Raw genomic sequence first — 16,542 nt, 5'->3', positions numbered from 1 at the left:
AGATCAATTCAATTTTGGTATAATGAATTATACTTCTTTTAATACTAAACATTTCAATTAACAATAATTATAAATAACATTTTTAAAGTCCTAAGGGCCACACTGGTTGGATTTTCTCAGTATGCTCGAACGGTCACACTTTAATTTTGGCGGCAAAATCTGCATTTACATTTACTTACACACTCCAGCGTCCATTGCAGAAACAAAACTCACAAAGTCTTTACAACTCTTAATAATTGGACATAATAATTAGAAATAAATTAAATAAAAATGGAGGGCTTTGACGATGCTGGTGTATTCTTCTCTGATAACTTCGGAAACGATCATCAACCTGATGGGGCCCAGATTAACTTGCAGGCTGTAAAAAAGAAGTACAAGGAATTCATTCGAACTTTTAACGAGGACAACTTCTTTTACAAATACAGGTAAGTCAAACTCGATTAAAAGTACAATCCTTTCTTATATTAATGGGCATCGATATGTGAATCTAGAGACACTTTGAAGCGCAACTATCTCAATGGTCGTTATTTCCTTGAGATTGAAATGGAGGACTTGGTGGGCTTTGATGAGGCTCTGGCCGATACATTAAACAAGCAGCCGACAGAGCATTTGCAGATATTTGAAGAAGCGGCCCGCGAGGTGGCTGATGAAATAACAGCGCCTCGTCCAGAGCATGAGGAGCACATGCAGGATATTCAGATACTGCTTTCCTCCAGTGCAAATCCAACAAATGTTCGTGAGCTAAAGTCCGACAGTGTGTCACGTCTGGTGAAAATTGCCGGCATAATTGTGGCGGCATCAGGCATTCGGGCCAAGGCCACACGCATGTCGATTATGTGTCGGTCCTGCAGCACAGTTATTCCAAATTTAAAGGTTAATCCTGGCCTAGAAGGTTATGCCCTACCACGCAAATGCACCACGGAGCAGGCTGGTCGCCCTAAATGCCCTTTGGATCCATTTTTCATTATGCCGGATAAATGCAAGTGTGTTGACTTTCAAACGCTCAAGTTGCAGGAACTGCCAGACTTTGTGCCGCAGGGTGAAATCCCTCGGCACTTGCAGTTGTTCTGCGATCGTTCCTTGTGCGAGCGTGTTGTGCCCGGAAATCGTGTCCTTATTCAAGGCATCTATTCGATTCGTAAAGTGGGGAAACCATCGCGACAAGATGGCCGAGAGAAGGCAGTGGTGGGTGTAAGGGCGCCATATATGCGAGTGGTGGGCATCACTGTGGATACTGAGGGCGCTGGCGCAATATCTCGCTACAGCAATATCACCAGCGATGAGGAAGACAATTTCAGGCGTATGGCCGCCTCCAGTGACATCTACGATCGTTTGTCCAAATCTCTGGCTCCAAGCATCTTTGGTTCCAACGACATTAAGAAGGCTATAACTTGTCTAATGTTTGGTGGATCGCGAAAACGCCTGCCAGACGGTCTTTGCAGACGTGGCGACATCAACGTCTTGTTGCTGGGTGATCCGGGAACAGCTAAATCCCAACTGCTCAAGTTTGTGGAGAAAGTGGCCCCAATTGGTGTGTATACATCCGGCAAGGGCTCCAGTGCGGCTGGTCTAACAGCCTCTGTTATGAAAGATCCTCACACGGTAAGCATTTGAAAAGCAAGATTAGATTTCTTCATAAAACCAATAATATTCCATTACGTTACAGCGCAACTTTGTCATGGAAGGCGGAGCCATGGTCTTGGCCGACGGCGGCGTCGTTTGCATCGATGAGTTCGACAAAATGCGTGAAGATGATCGTGTGGCCATACACGAGGCCATGGAACAGCAAACCATATCAATTGCCAAGGCTGGCATTACAACCACCTTAAACTCGCGTTGTTCTGTTCTGGCAGCAGCCAATTCTATTTTCGGCCGTTGGGATGATACCAAAGGAGAGGAGAATATTGATTTCATGCCAACGATCTTGTCGAGATTCGACATGATATTCATTGTCAAAGATGTGCACGATGAGACGCGTGACATTACCTTGGCCAAGCATATCATCAATGTCCATCTCAGCTCGAATAAGTCGGCTCCTTCAGAGCCAGCCGAGGGTGAAATATCATTGGCTACATTCAAGAAATACATCCACTACTGTCGTACCCATTGCGGACCGCGTCTGAGCGAGGCTGCCGGCGAGAAACTGAAGAGCCGATATGTCCTGATGCGTAGTGGTGCCGGTCAGCAGGAAAAGAACTCTGACAAGCGTCTTAGCATTCCCATCACTGTCCGCCAGCTGGAGGCTGTCATCCGCATTTCAGAATCTTTGGCCAAAATGCGTCTCCTTCCATTTGCTACTGATGAGCACGTCAACGAAGCATTACGTCTATTCCAAGTCTCGACTCTCGATGCCGCCATGACAGGCAGCTTGGCTGGCGCCGAGGGTTTCACCACAGAGGAGGATCAAGAAACTCTTAATCGCATAGAGAAACAATTGAAGCGTCGCTTTGCCATCGGATCTCAAGTGTCGGAACAAAACATTTTACAGGTAATCGATTTGAATCTCAGTTTTTGTTTAAGAACATACAAGGAACATTTAATTATCCCTTTTAGGACTTTTTACGACAAAAGTATGAGGAGCGCACTGTTATGAAAGTTATTCACACCATGATTCGAAGAGGCGAACTACAGCACAGAATGCAGCGCAAAATGTTGTATCGCATTTGCTAATCCCTTTTCGGCTAGTTTATTTAACAAAAGTTTCTCTAAGTTATTAAGTTTTCATCTCACATTTGAAATTTGAATTTATAATTATTTGTTCGTAAATTTTCTATATTCTATATACTTTATTTCTTAAAATGCCCATTTTTTATAATACAATCAGAAAATTAGCGTCTAATTTAATTGCTAGTGTTAACTGACTAAGAGGCTGTACACCATGCCGTATACTTAACGGAAATGCCACTTATCTACTTTATGAATTTTCCGGGTTTTTCACAAAAAAACTAAACAAAATTTAACTAATACACAATGCGTGGAAAACAAATGCCTAACATTCCAGTACATTCTTCCTTTTCCATCAACAAATGAAACCTTTGGCTGCCATTTTATATCTAATCCTATGGTTAAGGCAAGAAATTGTTTATCTTTGGGAAAGTTAAATGTAAATATCGGAAGTACTTGTCAGCTAAGCCCCACGGGCAGATACTTATTTATTGTTAATAATTCACCATATAAATTACTAATTACTTAAACAGTGGCGGATCCAGGGGGAAGGAGCTGCTTGAGAAAGTGTTTCAGAAAATTCGTTGCAAGATTCGCTGCAATTTATGCATTTTGAATAATAAATAAAAACCCATATACCCACAGTTGCTCCCCCTTTTGTTTCCGCCCCCTATATGATTATATGTAGGCATAACTACCCAGCAATTTGTGGTCCTAATGTGGACAATCCTCGAATCTACTCGCACGTTCCCTAGTGTCGGTCTATCTATATATATGTACGTTTGTTTTGTATACGTCATTCGAACAGATCACAAAAACCAATCATATTCCCATTGGCTGCCTGCCAAATTCTTTTTAAAATATTTTCTCTTCTGTTTGCGAACGTTTATTACTTCCTTTTGTACAATTAGTATATGCATATGCATATATTTCACAAATTACGTACGTATGTACATACGTTCTTGGCATTTCCATGGGTTTTTGCGAATCTCGACAATTGTGAATGTACGGAAGAAAATATTGAAATATCTCATGGGCAAACATTACCAAGTAATGTCAATCGCAAGAGTTATTGCAAAAAGAGAATGAAAATCTTATAATATACAAATGGTATTTGAGATTAATTGTGATTAAAATGAAATCTTTCAGAGCTGTCCAAACTAAGGATGGGCTTAAAAAGCTTGTGCGTTTGCCGACAATGTTGTTTACCATGAAAAATGGATACATACATATATGTATGTGCGTGTCTGTTGAACGTCCGATATGCCGAATGACGTCAAGGCGTACCACAATTTATTGCATCAATCAAATAATGTCGGCGAATGTTGAATGAATTGGAAAATATGCCTTGTTTAGAATGCTTTAATTTACTTTCAAATAAAGCGAACGACAGGAAAGCATTAAATAAGGCTCTCGATCAAGTAAATATTTATCTGTACATATGTATGTATGTACAAATCTGGGAAATTCCATCTTCCATTGGTCCTAGGAAACATTTCGTTTTCAACTCATATATAACTAATAATTCTCTTGCGTACTTTTCACTGTTTCCACATATTTGCCGGGCTATAATTTTATTTGGCATTTCGGATTTGGTTTTTATTTTCGAAAAGCCATAGGTCATTGTGTGGGTTTAAATGCGAATTTAATTAATATATCATTGGAACAATGCAGATACATACATATATATAACAAATGCAATTCAAAAATGCATCGTTATCGACATTTGTCGTAACAGACCACCAGTTCGATTTCAATTGAATGTCTAAACAATAGCAGTTTAATTGAAATTTATACTGCACTGTAAATGAATGTTTTTTTAAACACTTTCCAAAGAATATAGGAACAGTCAGTCAGACATCCATATGTGTGTATGTGTGGACATGTGTATAAACATTCCATTAAAAGAACGATGCACCCAAGTTTTATTTACATACATGTGCATATGGAAGCAGGAATGCATCCGTAGTCATTCATCTGTTTGTTCGCTCATGATCCTTTCACATAAACCAATTTACGCCATTACCTGTCCGGTGGCCGCAATGTAAGCCCCAATAGGCAAAGCACCTTCAAATATATATACATATACAAACAATGATTCCATAGTCCCATGCAAAGTCCATAGCTGCGGGTGGGAGAGCAAAGATAAAATTCAAAATTGAACTCATAGACACTTTGTGAATATAAAAGTATGACCACCTACCTACATGTGTATGTACATACAATACATATGTCTGTCTAAATTGAACAATATTTAATATACTCTTTGGCCATTATCCTTATATACTTGACTGTTGCATAATATTGGCTTTATGTCATTTCAAATATGTACTAGAAACTTTGGTCATGAATTTTCTACCGAATTTAAAAGGGTATTCCAGAGCCATTTCTTTTAAAGGTTTATTGACGCTCGATAAAGAATAAACAACTGAGAATATTTTTAGTATTCATATTTTTATCGTTTGTTTATTAATATCTCAAAAATAGATAAACAACCTATTGATAGCAAAAATAAAAAAACTAACATTAGTGATTTAATACGGAAACTTAATTCAAGCAATTTCCCGCAGAAAAACCGAAAATTTTTCACTAATTTTTTCTTAAATTTAAGTTGAAAAAATGTTTAAAAACTGAAAAATTTTAGAAATTTTAGAAGAGAAACAGTGCACAGCTAGAAAAATTGATTAAGTAATTTATTCTGGAATAGAAAGACTAAGATTTTTATATTTTCCTAGTTTATAATACTTTGATAGTTTTGTTTTCAGGATTTTAGCAAAAAACAATATTGAAATATCTCAGATATTCCAATTTAAGTTAATCTTAGCATGACAGAGTATTTTCTTCGTCGGTTTTGTTTGATTTGCAATAATGTTTCTTTTTTTTCAAATTGAAAATCATTAACGTCATGAATATCCGTTGCCTATTTTCCATTTTCAACGAATACATGCACAGCAAATCGGTGTGTGGCGTAGACACTTACAAAAGATACAAATCCATATACATATATGTATATATACAAGTTCATATACGATACATGGACCAAATGTATCTCTGGCCGCACAATGATGCTGAGTGTGGGGGGGTCTTTGTTTTGTGAATGGAAATAAAATGAAAATTTTCAGTCCACAGCTGGCAAGCCCGAGCCTGTTGCACATCAGTTCGTTTCTAGACGTCGAGCGAGCCAGTTCACAATTCGAAAAGAGAAAACAAAGCTAAATAATCATAATCAGAGTTGAACAAGAGTGATTCAGGGAATAGTTTCTACAAAATCCGGCAGATGTAACACGTGCCTAACTGAGTCGAATTGAAGCACATCTTTAAGGATCATGTACATTTACCCGAGCTCACCGGAATCAGCCTCGTCCTTACAGTCCGAAGAAAGTGCCGCCATTAAGATACAAGCTGGATTTCGGGGATATCGGGTTCGCAAGCAACTCCATCGCCAGACCAAGACCACAAGCAACGGCTATTTGAGTCATCGTCACTCCAATCAACACAACCGACGACATCAACGCCTACACGGCAACACAGCGATGGAGAATCAACAGAAGCCAACGGCCACCAATGAGAATGCCCCGGCGGTGGCCAATGTAGACGCTGACATGACGTCAGAGGCAGATCGGTGTGCGACAAAGATTCAGGCGGGTTTCCGGGGATTTCTTGTGCGAAAGAAGCAAAAAATTGCCACAGATGCGGCTGTTAAGATACAGGCAGGATTTCGTGGTTTTAAGGCTCGCAAAGAGTTGAAGCAATCCTGATTCCGCCTATATTTCCACCAATATTTCTAATTAACACTTAAGCCCATAGATGTATCTCAGCAAAATAACAAAAATGTAAATATTTAAAAGAAGAGTATGAAAACCTAGTTCATAGTGGACGGATAAATAAAATACATCCAACTATAAATTAAACTTTTACCTCGAGTTGCATAATGTAAACAAAGTTTCGTTGCGAGATCATTACGATTAATGATGGAAAGGAACAACTTGTCTGGTATTCGTATATGTATACCTACTTGTGCTTGTTGAATGCATCCAATTGTACTTTTATGTACAAACATACATACACATTCATACATATGTCTGTATGTGTATACATATAAACACAGAAATATACATTCTAGATATGTACACACATTGAGGTCTATATTTGGCCTAATAAGTTACAATTTATATATTGAGCACACAGCAGACTACAGTGGGCAGCAACACTATACAAATTTAGGACATTCAATTCAACGTTTTCCATATTTCATCACTCATTATATTCAATATAAGATTTCGAACAAATCAAACCATGAGTTTAAACCGGTTCGAGGTCAATCTTACGAATGCGTCGAATGCGAATGTTCATAAACCTATTTCAAAACCTTACAAGTTTCCTTCCGAATTGCAATGCTAAAACTTGTTGAGAATTACAAGCCAAAAAGAATAGCAAAGTTTATAATACCAGAGTTCTATTCAATCGATCACCCATTCTCTTATTTTGTATACAGTATGTATGTTCTTACATAACTCTAATCATTTAAGTTCAAGTTTTATATTCGTCGGATATTTTGAAAAGCAAACATTTAATTAATTAATTACCACAATGACAAGTTCAAATTCATTAAGAAAACGTTATTAATTCTTCTCATATTTGTTTATTACTTCTAATAAATAAAGTGGAACCTGCCTGTGGTAAACTTTTATCTAGTGAACACTTGTAAATACAGTGAAAATGACTACAAATTGGTTTTCCTTTTGAATTTAGTAGTTGAAGTTGAAGGCCTTACCTCATTAACTGCCTTTTCTCATTTACTTTTCAATACAAGTTGTCCATTCTAAATTTGAAAGTTTTCAATACTATTTCATTATAGAGAAGTGCGACTGTTCCCTAATGCAATCTGCTCTGTCGAGGTTGTAGTTTTTTCATATGAGTAATATATATTTGTTGTTGTTGTTTATTGAGTATTTTCAGGTAATATATTTTAGAAATAGCTTTGGATTTGAAAACTCCACACTAAAAATATCACAAACTAGATTCAAAAACATGCAGCGCAATTTCAAATCTAAATTTATTTTATCTTTTCAGTACAGATGTAAAGTATTTTTTAAGAAGGTATACTTATGTTGTAAGAAAAGTCCAATTTGATATATTTTGAATCCTTTATTGCTTATAAATTATTTCAAATTTAGTTTTAGTTTAGTTTTTTAGTTTTAAGCCAACATAATTTGCCATTAGTAGTGACTATAGTTAATCATTTTCGATTCTTCTTCTGACTTTCTGCGCTCTTGATGCGCTTCCGCAGATGCTTTGGGATAACCCTGAGGACCTCACAGTCGATTTGAACAGGCATCGAGTTTTGCCTCAACACAGGCCACTTCAATTCCATATTGATCTTAGACTTCTTGTGCTCCTCGGCTGGCGGAAATAGAATAATGAATATCTTTAACATCAGGCAATATCTTAAGACTATAGCAGCCAAGCAAAAAATGTCCAAAGTTTTGGCATTTCTGATCTATCTAATGTGAAGATGGCTTCAAAGCTATGAGAAAAATTAAATATCTAGGTAAAATATTATTAAGGTATGCAAAATTTCTAATTAAAAAGCAGGAGATAAAGTTTGATAGTGTAATCATAAATGGGCGTGTTATATATTTATTTTAGTAAAGCATTGAAAATAATGAAGTGAGTATAAAAAATACATGTAGTTATGTTTTTGAGAGGATATCTATATTCATTTATTTACCAGTTGCTTCCGAACGATGTTTTTTCGATAGCTTCTCGACTTGTGGCCCATTGGTAGTATTGATGCTAGTCCTGGCACTGTTATCATCATCTGGGGTGGAATCGTTTCGAAGGGCATCACCACGCTGCAACTTTTGGCGCCTGGCAGCTAGACTGCTTTCCAAACTGGCTCCCTCCAATTTGTTCTTGCGACGATTTTGCTTCCTGGTGTGAATGCGATACGCTGCTTGTATCTTCTTGGCGGCTTCTTCTTCGATAAATCTTTCTAGGGACTCACTGATGGCATCATTGCCAAAGGATGCCTTTGTTTCTTGAGTGGATGACTTGGTACCCGCACTGGCACGGCGTAATCTGCGCCTCGTTAGGAATCCCCGGGCTCCAGCTTGTATTTTCGTAGCGGCCGATACAATTGTGGACTCTGTCTCTGTTGAGGTTCCCATAGCATCATCTGCCATTGCTGTGTCGATGTAAGAGTCATCTGTGATCACTTTATTGGGATCGAAGTAATCAGAATCTGTTTCTGATAGCGAATATGCCATAATTTTCTTACGAATAGCCTCCGAAGTTTCGTCGTCTAAGCAGAAACTACTGGTGCTATCTATTAGAGGAGCAGCCTCGAAGTCGTCATCTATGGTCTTGAACATTCTTCTTGGGTCATCGCCAGCAATTGTATAATGGCGTGTGAATTGTACTCTAGTTGTTTCTGCATCGATCTTACTTGCACTTCCTTGCCTTTCGGCTTCTTCGTCGTTGGTTTCACCAAATACGACGGAATCACTTTGGGCGGAACTCTCGCGGGTATCCTCGCGTTGAAGACGCTTATAGATGATTAGATCGCCATCTTCAATATCCATGTTTGCTTGATCATGCAATGAGCCCATCGACTTAATAATGGGCTCTTCAAAACTTGCTTCTGTGGGCAATATATCCTTATCTAGTGACTCTGAAATTTGCCGCTGCGACATCTTTTCAATAGTTCGTTCTGGTTTCAATAACTTTAATGTAGCCTTATCTAAGGTGTCTGTGGCGAATGTGTCTAAGTCCATAGACTCTCCGTGTGTCAGATTTTCCCCTAGGATGACATCGGGTGACTCACTTTGTTTAGTGTCTGGTGATTTAATGCTCTCTAGACTCTCATTTAGATTAGTAATTGAAGCTGTTTTCTTAATGCAAGGCTCTTCATGGACTTCAGTTGGTTGACTTTGCTCCTGAGTGGAATATTGAATCTCATTGATTAGAAAATCATTAACCAATTCTCTGATTGCAGCAGTACCTATGAAAAGGAAAGATTAAATTATTCATCAATTATGGTCAATATCTAAAACTGGTCGAATTTTTGGCTTACCGCCAGCAAAACTGCCTGAGTGGTCGAGTGGACCAAGGGTAGTATCTTCCACTAAGCCAAATACTGCACCATCTGTAGAAACGGCTAAATCATTAGAAACTGCATTAGTCTGTTCAAGTGCGCGTGGTGTTTGATTTTGATCAATTAAAGAATTGCAAGTATCAGGAACAAATTTTGATTCAAGCAAGCCATGCGTTCTATCTACTTGCGTGTCTTCAACTTGGGTGGATTCAATATTACGTGCAGTTGCAATCGTTTCACTATCAACACCAGAATCAGTGTTTGCCTCGTTTACCACTATTGTGCCATCAACAGAGTCCATATCCTTGAAGTCCTCTGATAATGGCATCGCAGCATCCAGAACTGATGAACTCTCTAGGCTTGTTAATTCACTGGAAATACTTAAATTCCGTATGGCTGTCATTGGGGAACTAGTTACTGAACCGTGAGAGCTTTCCTCATAGTTTTCTAGTTTCTTTCGCTCTGAATAACTTCTGAATGCCTTTTGAATTATAAGAGCTGCAATCATCTCTGCCCTTCTTTCATCTTCGCTACCATCGATATGTTGATCATTTGTCTCCAAAGTTTTATCTTGGATATCACGTTTTGTGAATTCTCTATAGGCTCTTTGTATTTTCTTTGCTGCAACCTTTCGACTAAACTCTGATACTACATCATTTGTTTTATTATCTGTTTGTTTTTTTAGAAATGCTCTCACACAGTTTTGAATTATCACTGCTGCATTATGTTTTTCATTCTCGTTCGACAATATTTCTTCAACGTTTTGAATGTTACCTTCTGGGTCCTTTTCGCTTAGTTTTAAATCTGTAATTTGTTCTACTTTTGACTCATCAATGTCCTTTACGTCTGTGAAGTTTAGTGGACTAATTTCTTTGGCTTCTATTTCAGACTGTTCGGCTATGTGGTCCATAGTTTTGGATGCATATCTAAGATCATTGCTGGAATCACTTTCATTCACTTCTGGAATAGTTTGTAATTTGGATACAGCATACTGTTGAAAATCATTTTCAGATATTTCTATATCCAACTCATCCTCTAGATCTGGATAAGTTTCATCTTCTAGTTTATCATTATTATCAACTTCTATGGCATTATTTGTGGGTGTTTTTCGATCGCCTTCTGTTGGTTTCTTTAAAAACTTTTTGGGTACTTTGAATGTTTGTTTTTCATCATCCGAATCAAATGAAATGAAAAATGCAACAGAGTTTTTCCTTTTTGGATCTTTAGTTGTAGGGACTTCATCGCCATTAAAGTATCTGGGAACTCTTTCAATAGCATTATTAGTTGGTATATCCTGATTTTGGTATTCTTCAATGATCTTTTTATCATTCGATGAGGTTTCGACGGTGTGGGCTTTTTTATTCTCACTCTCGGCGGAGTCATTGTATTCAGCCACAGGCTGATAATACCAGGGAGCCGAATCGGCAGGTGGCTTAAATGATTTAAGCTGCAACTCGGCAATGGGAGCCGGTATTAACCGACCTGATTCTAAAGTGCTGCCAATATGTTTCTCTTTGGGCAATTTCTTTGTGTTGCTATCAATTTCATTAGTAGTGTTAGTAAAATTTTGGGTGCCAATTAATTTATTACTTTTAAGCAATGAAGAGTCTTTCTGGTAATTTAAAAAACAAACAAACTTTTTAGAAAAGGATTTTCAATTTGATTCTTACCAGTATTTACTTCAGCTTTTTTATCAGAAGGCCTTTCAGCAGTAACCAATTCTTTCGATGTGACTTCAACTGACCAAGAGAAATTTTGATTGATTTTTAAATAAAAATCCTTTTAACGTACTTAACTTACTTTGAGGATCCTTTGATTCAGTGGAGCTTGAACTTGTTTCGATACTTCTTTTATCTAAAGAACAATTTTGAATTTAATTGAGAATTTAACATTATTTATTCTATATTTACCTATGTTATGATTATTTTCATCAGCAATAGCTGTCACCTCCGTTGTAGGACCAGTCGAGATTTTTGAGTCCTTAGATTGCAATATTGGCTCAGGATCTGATGTCTTTATGTCGGCACTCAACTCATCTGTATTATAATAATATTTATCATTAGGCAATCAATTGATTTATTTGTTTATATAAACTTACTGTCAATGCCAAAAATTTCCTTGACTTCATTTTTAGTTTTAGCGACTGTCGATTCGTCAGATTTATTTTTAATTTTTTGAATTAATGACTCAGCATCTGTATTTATATCCTCCACGACATTGTTTTTCAGTTTTGCGACAGATGATTCTATAACTTGATGTTTTGTTTCTTTGATTATGGGTTCATTGATTGGTTCATTGGTAAGTTCGTGGGCTGATATATCGGTTGGCTCAACTGATTCTTCATTGGTTAGTTCATTGATTGGTTCATTTATTAGTTCATTAGTATGTTCAGTATTTTGTTCATTGTTTAGTCCATTAATTGGAATATTTTGCAGTTTATTTGTTGCAAGTTCCTCAACTGTTGCCTCATCCATTTTATGTGCCATTTGTTCAGCTAGTTCTTCGTCTTTCTCTTCAACTGTTACAGAAATCTGTTGATCGTGAATATTTTGCAAATTTTCGATTTCCGGTTCATCGTTTGTTCCTTTGATGGCCTCGTTGGCTAGTTGATTAGCTTTATGTTCCATGTGTTTGGTAATGTGTTCAACGGGTTCAATCTGTGTTTCTACGATCAATTTGTCCATCGTATCTGCCTTTATTTCAATTGTAGGGTCAACATCTTTGCTTTCTCCTATAAGGTCATCATCTTTGCTTTTTATTTGGTTTACTGCTGATTCATCGATCAGTTCATTGGCTTTACTTTCAGAATGAATATCAATGGGTTCATCAACTTGTTTTTCTTCTCCTTCTATTATGGGTTTGGTCAAATCTTTAAGATCATTCCCAGTTTCTTCGACAGTTGGTTCTTTTTGGGACATATTTTCAGTTTTTGGAATGATGGACTCATCAGACTTACATTCTGGTTCCAGGATTGTGCTTTTTGCTTCCTCAGTAGTTTTATCATCATCTATATCATCAGTTTTTTCTGAATCGATTCTTATTACATCATCTGGTTTGTCGTGTTTACTGTTTATTTTCTCAATTATTGGTGAAATGATATCGTTTTCTAATATTTCTTTTACAGTTTCATTAGATTTGTCTTCAATTTTTACGACGGCCGGTTTAATTTCCTTTTCATCAATTTTTTCTTGGCATGGTGCATCAGATATATTTTCCTTTATATTAATTGCTTTTTCTTCAACTTCGGTTTTTTCAATATAATCAGTTTTTTCTTCTTCTGGCTCAAAAGTTTTAGAAATTAAGTGTTCACCCTCTGTCTCTATGGATGGTTCAGCTACAGATGCAATCCGTGATTCATCCAATCCTGTCTCAGTTTTTGGAGATTCGATTGTCGTTTCATTGACTACTATTTGAATCTCTTCCGTGCTCTCAACTTTTTCATGGGTATTCTCCTCTTTATTGGACATTTTGTTAATAGCCATTTTTGCTAAAATGGCCTCTTCAACAATATTTTCCATTTTTGCTATAGTAGATTCATCTATTTCGTCTTCAACTTTCTCTTCTGTATGTTCAATTTTTATAATTGGAGTTTTGTCGTTACTAGGTTCTTGGCTTTTATCTTCTTTCTCTTTCGCAACAGTCGTTTCATCTATTTCATCTTTAATTTTCTCTTCTGTTACTTCAAGTTTGATAATTGGAGTGTCGTTGGAAATTTTGTTGATAGCCATATTTGCTAGAATTGCATCCTGTACAATGTTTTCCATTTTTGCAACAGTCGATTCATCTGTTTCATCTTTAATTGTGTCTTCTGATGGTTCTATTTTTATACCTGGAGTTTCGACGTTAGTGGGTTGGATTGTATCTTCTGGGGTTTCAATTTCTTGATCGATCTCTCCTGCAGCTGGTTCCTCTAGTTGTAGTTCTCTGTCTATGATTTCCTTTTGATCTTTTTCTTTATCATTGGTCGAGACAGTGGCTTCTCCTTCAATCGTCTCTCTAACCGTATTGGATGTTTGCTCATTGATTTCGTTTTCTTTTGGGGCTGTCGTTTGACCGATCTCCCTTTTTACAATAATCTTTTCATTGACTTCAGTTTCAGTAGCTTTAATTTCAGGTTGAATATCTATAGTTTCTACTCTTTCACTTGGACTTAACATTGGGGTATCTACTTTATTCTCTGGTTTATCCAAAATCGTTTCCTTAATTTCCCCTATCATTGTATCTTCTGGTTTAGTTTCTTTTTTCTCGATTTCAAATTGATTGTCATTGGTTTCCGTTCTTTTGTCCTTATTATCCAAGTTATTGTCATCTTCTTTTGTTTCAATTTTTTGGATATCTGAATGATCGCTACTTTTCTGTTCTGCTTTAATCAATGGGTTTCCAATTTCTTCTTCTGTGTTATTGGTTTCAATTTGTCTTGGCTCGCTTTCAAGTTTTGTATTTTGATCGTCACTTCCCGACTTATCCAGTTTATTGACTATCTTTTTTTCAATAGTTTCAATCTCAATTTCTTTCCCCTCGCTTTTATGTTTTGTATTCTCAACTTTAAATTGATCATCAGTTTCCGATTTATTCAATTTATTTATTGTTTTGCCTTTAGTAGATTCCACTTCTTTAACTTTTTCCTCGCTTTGGTTTTCAGTTTTGTGTTGTAGTGGTAAATCGCCCACAGTTTCCGATTTCTTTATTATATTGACTTCTCCTTTGACTGTTGTTTCCGATTGCACGTCGGCCAATTCACTGGATTTCTCTTTAATTTCCACTATGATGGGATCTTCTAATAATGGTAAAAATACTATTATTTTCTTTTATATATGTCAGTTTTAAGTTAATACTTGCCAATGTCTCTCTTATCTCGATGGAGAGTCTCCATTTGAAGTGCTGCATTTTTGATAAAAATAAAGTTAAGGTTAAAATAAATGTTTAAATTTTTATATAAATGCATTCTTTACTTTCTGTAGCATCCTCTAAAGAACTTCCGACTTTTGCACTGGATTTCTGTGGATTCTCTTCGAAGGAGGCTTCTTCTGAATGTTCTATCTTGTCTTGAGTAGATTGCAAACTATTCAAGTTGTTCATGTTCACACTATTCAACTTGTTTGAATCCGATTCATTAACAGACAATTTGTGTTTTTCTAAATCGACTTCCAAACCATTCTTGGCTTTTGTTTTTATTCCATTGTCAATGCTCTTTTCTTTATTTTGCTTTAACAAAACATTCCCATCAAAATCCTTTATATCCCTTCCATCGGCTATAGTTTCCTGTAAGTCACTTTCAATTCTTGACTTTTCAACATCGTCATCATCTCCTGTATATGCAATCGACGAATCTTTAATAGAAATTATAGAAATTTTCCAAATATAAGCTTATTATTATGTATTCTTTGCTATTTTGAGTTAATTGCTTATAAGGAAATTTGGCTAAGAACTTATAATTATACCTCGGACAATATATTCACAATAAAAAAGGTGAATAATACTTACCCCACTTCTTGGAGTTTATCGATTGGCCATCCTTTTTAGTAGTTTCTTCAAAATGTGTTTCGTCAAAATTGACGTAATCGTTCTCAACCTCTTCGTCCTCCTTGATGGTTTGCTGGTGGACGGATTCTTCGAAATTGCCCCCAAACTCCATATGCTCCCCGGCCGATTCGGTTGAAAGAAGAGCTGTAGAGGCAGACGTATATGAACCTGCCTCGGAGGCATTATCGTTGACCTCATCGCCTTGATCTAGTGCAGCGGCAGTGTGCTTCTTGGCCCTTCGTGCCTTCATTAACCTTCTGAAAGTCCTTTGTATAATAAAGGCAGCTGCCGTCAGCGAAACTGTGGCATTTTTCATTTGTTTTCTGTTCTGGCGTTTTCTGTATAGCCGGTAATGTCTTTGAATCACATAGACAGCTCTCATATACGTTGCGGAATCATATTGCTGTCTAGTGTTTCCTTTTGATTCCTGATGGTCAATAGATTTCGATTTCGCAATACGCCTTCTGGTCAAATATCGACGAACTTGCCTTTGGATTATATAAATCGCTGATACATACTCATGACTATTGTATTTTTTATTTGCATGTTTTCGCTTAAGGTATTGGCGAAAATGCTTTTGAATAATGCAAACAGCCCTTAAATAGTTGACGTTATGACTATGATTATCCTTATCAATAATCAATGGACCTGGTTGGGCATTTTGTTCACTTAGCGGTATCGCCCCTAGTGTCCTGGCAGCACTTAGGACACGACCACATTCACAGGTGACTTTTGGGGCAAGACGTGCATTCTCCTTGCCCTCCAGATACTTTTCATAGGTCGTGTAGTTGGTGTTTCTGTTATTTTGGGTAGTCTTGGCAATGGAAAGCCGATTAAAATATTCCCTGGCAAAAACATAAATGTTTTCGGGATTCTCCTTAAGAACAGCTTTGATAAACTGCTTGATTAGTTCGGTTAAAGTTTCGGGGATTATGTTAAACACAAGTGACAAGGGCACTTGCTGACGTATCCGGTTTTTCATTATGGCCTCGTAACTTTGCACTGGCTCGTACTTACGCATCGCTTGGGGCATTTTCTCCGATACTATGCCATCAAAATAGTTTGCTGAAAACTGATAAAGATTCTCCGGCTTTTCACGTAGAACATCTTTTGTGAAGACCTTCATTAGATCCCTGAGTCCTTCTGGAACCCTTGGTAAACTTGTTCCTGTCATTTTGTCGCAGTTGCACAATAAGAACGAAGCATTCACCTTTAACGTTGGATCAATACTGAGAAGGAAAATGTTTAACTACTCTGCC

The 16,542-nt window shown here is 37.0% G+C and overlaps 3 protein-coding genes and 1 long non-coding RNA gene across 4 annotated transcripts; 2 read left to right on the top strand and 2 right to left on the bottom strand.

Moving 5' to 3' along the window:
- Positions 1-144: 144 nt before the first annotated feature.
- On the top strand, positions 145-2,844 carry Mcm5 (Minichromosome maintenance 5). Its single transcript, XM_068297595.1, has 4 exons — positions 145-425; positions 492-1,602; positions 1,667-2,488; positions 2,554-2,844. Exons 1-4 carry the CDS (start codon positions 271-273, stop codon positions 2,668-2,670), a joined length of 2,205 nt encoding a protein of 734 aa, XP_068153696.1. The 5' UTR covers positions 145-270; the 3' UTR covers positions 2,671-2,844.
- A 2,961-nt stretch (positions 2,845-5,805) lies between these two features.
- Positions 5,806-6,575, top strand: LOC137582539 (abnormal spindle-like microcephaly-associated protein homolog). Its single transcript, XM_068297116.1, has one exon. The coding sequence runs from the start codon at positions 5,991-5,993 to the stop codon at positions 6,420-6,422; it is 432 nt and encodes a 143-aa protein (XP_068153217.1). The 5' UTR covers positions 5,806-5,990; the 3' UTR covers positions 6,423-6,575.
- A 1,328-nt stretch (positions 6,576-7,903) lies between these two features.
- On the bottom strand, positions 7,904-16,457 carry LOC137582195 (microtubule-associated protein futsch). Its single transcript, XM_068296650.1, has 6 exons — positions 15,245-16,457; positions 14,914-15,090; positions 12,286-13,862; positions 9,740-11,285; positions 8,396-9,667; positions 7,904-8,067 (listed from the first exon to the last, which is right to left on the bottom strand). Exons 1-6 carry the CDS (start codon positions 16,455-16,457, stop codon positions 7,904-7,906), a joined length of 5,949 nt encoding a protein of 1,982 aa, XP_068152751.1.
- Positions 11,441-12,030, bottom strand: LOC137582538 (uncharacterized). Its single transcript, XR_011033295.1, has 4 exons — positions 11,859-12,030; positions 11,671-11,796; positions 11,561-11,614; positions 11,441-11,499 (listed from the first exon to the last, which is right to left on the bottom strand). It is a non-coding gene; the product is annotated as an uncharacterized lncRNA (long non-coding RNA).
- Positions 16,458-16,542: the final 85 nt, after the last annotated feature.

This window comes from Drosophila tropicalis, unplaced genomic scaffold (assembly GCF_018151085.1).
Source record: "Drosophila tropicalis isolate 14030-0801.00 unplaced genomic scaffold, ASM1815108v1 contig_859, whole genome shotgun sequence".
NCBI classification, from domain to species: domain Eukaryota; kingdom Metazoa; phylum Arthropoda; class Insecta; order Diptera; family Drosophilidae; genus Drosophila; species Drosophila tropicalis.
This window is presented reverse-complemented; position numbering and strand designations above follow the sequence as displayed.

Bases quoted from the DNA above. Each gene is read 5' to 3' on its own strand.
- Mcm5 (XM_068297595.1), top strand. From the start codon at position 271: ATGGAGGGCTTTGACGATGCTGGTGTATTCTTCTCTGATAACTTCGGA. The intron at 426-491 runs GTAAGTCAAACT...ATGTGAATCTAG, and splicing joins AACTTCTTTTACAAATACAG to AGACACTTTGAAGCGCAACT. The intron at 1,603-1,666 runs GTAAGCATTTGA...ATTACGTTACAG, and splicing joins TTATGAAAGATCCTCACACG to CGCAACTTTGTCATGGAAGG.
- LOC137582539 (XM_068297116.1), top strand. From the start codon at position 5,991: ATGTACATTTACCCGAGCTCACCGGAATCAGCCTCGTCCTTACAGTCC.
- LOC137582195 (XM_068296650.1), bottom strand. From the start codon at position 16,457: ATGACAGGAACAAGTTTACCAAGGGTTCCAGAAGGACTCAGGGATCTA. The intron at 13,863-14,913 runs GTTTGGAAGTCG...CTGAAATTAAAG, and splicing joins AAAAACAAAAGCCAAGAATG to CTACTGAAACTGAAGTCAAT. The intron at 9,668-9,739 runs GTAAGCCAAAAA...TCCTTTTCATAG, and splicing joins CTCAGGCAGTTTTGCTGGCG to GTACTGCTGCAATCAGAGAA.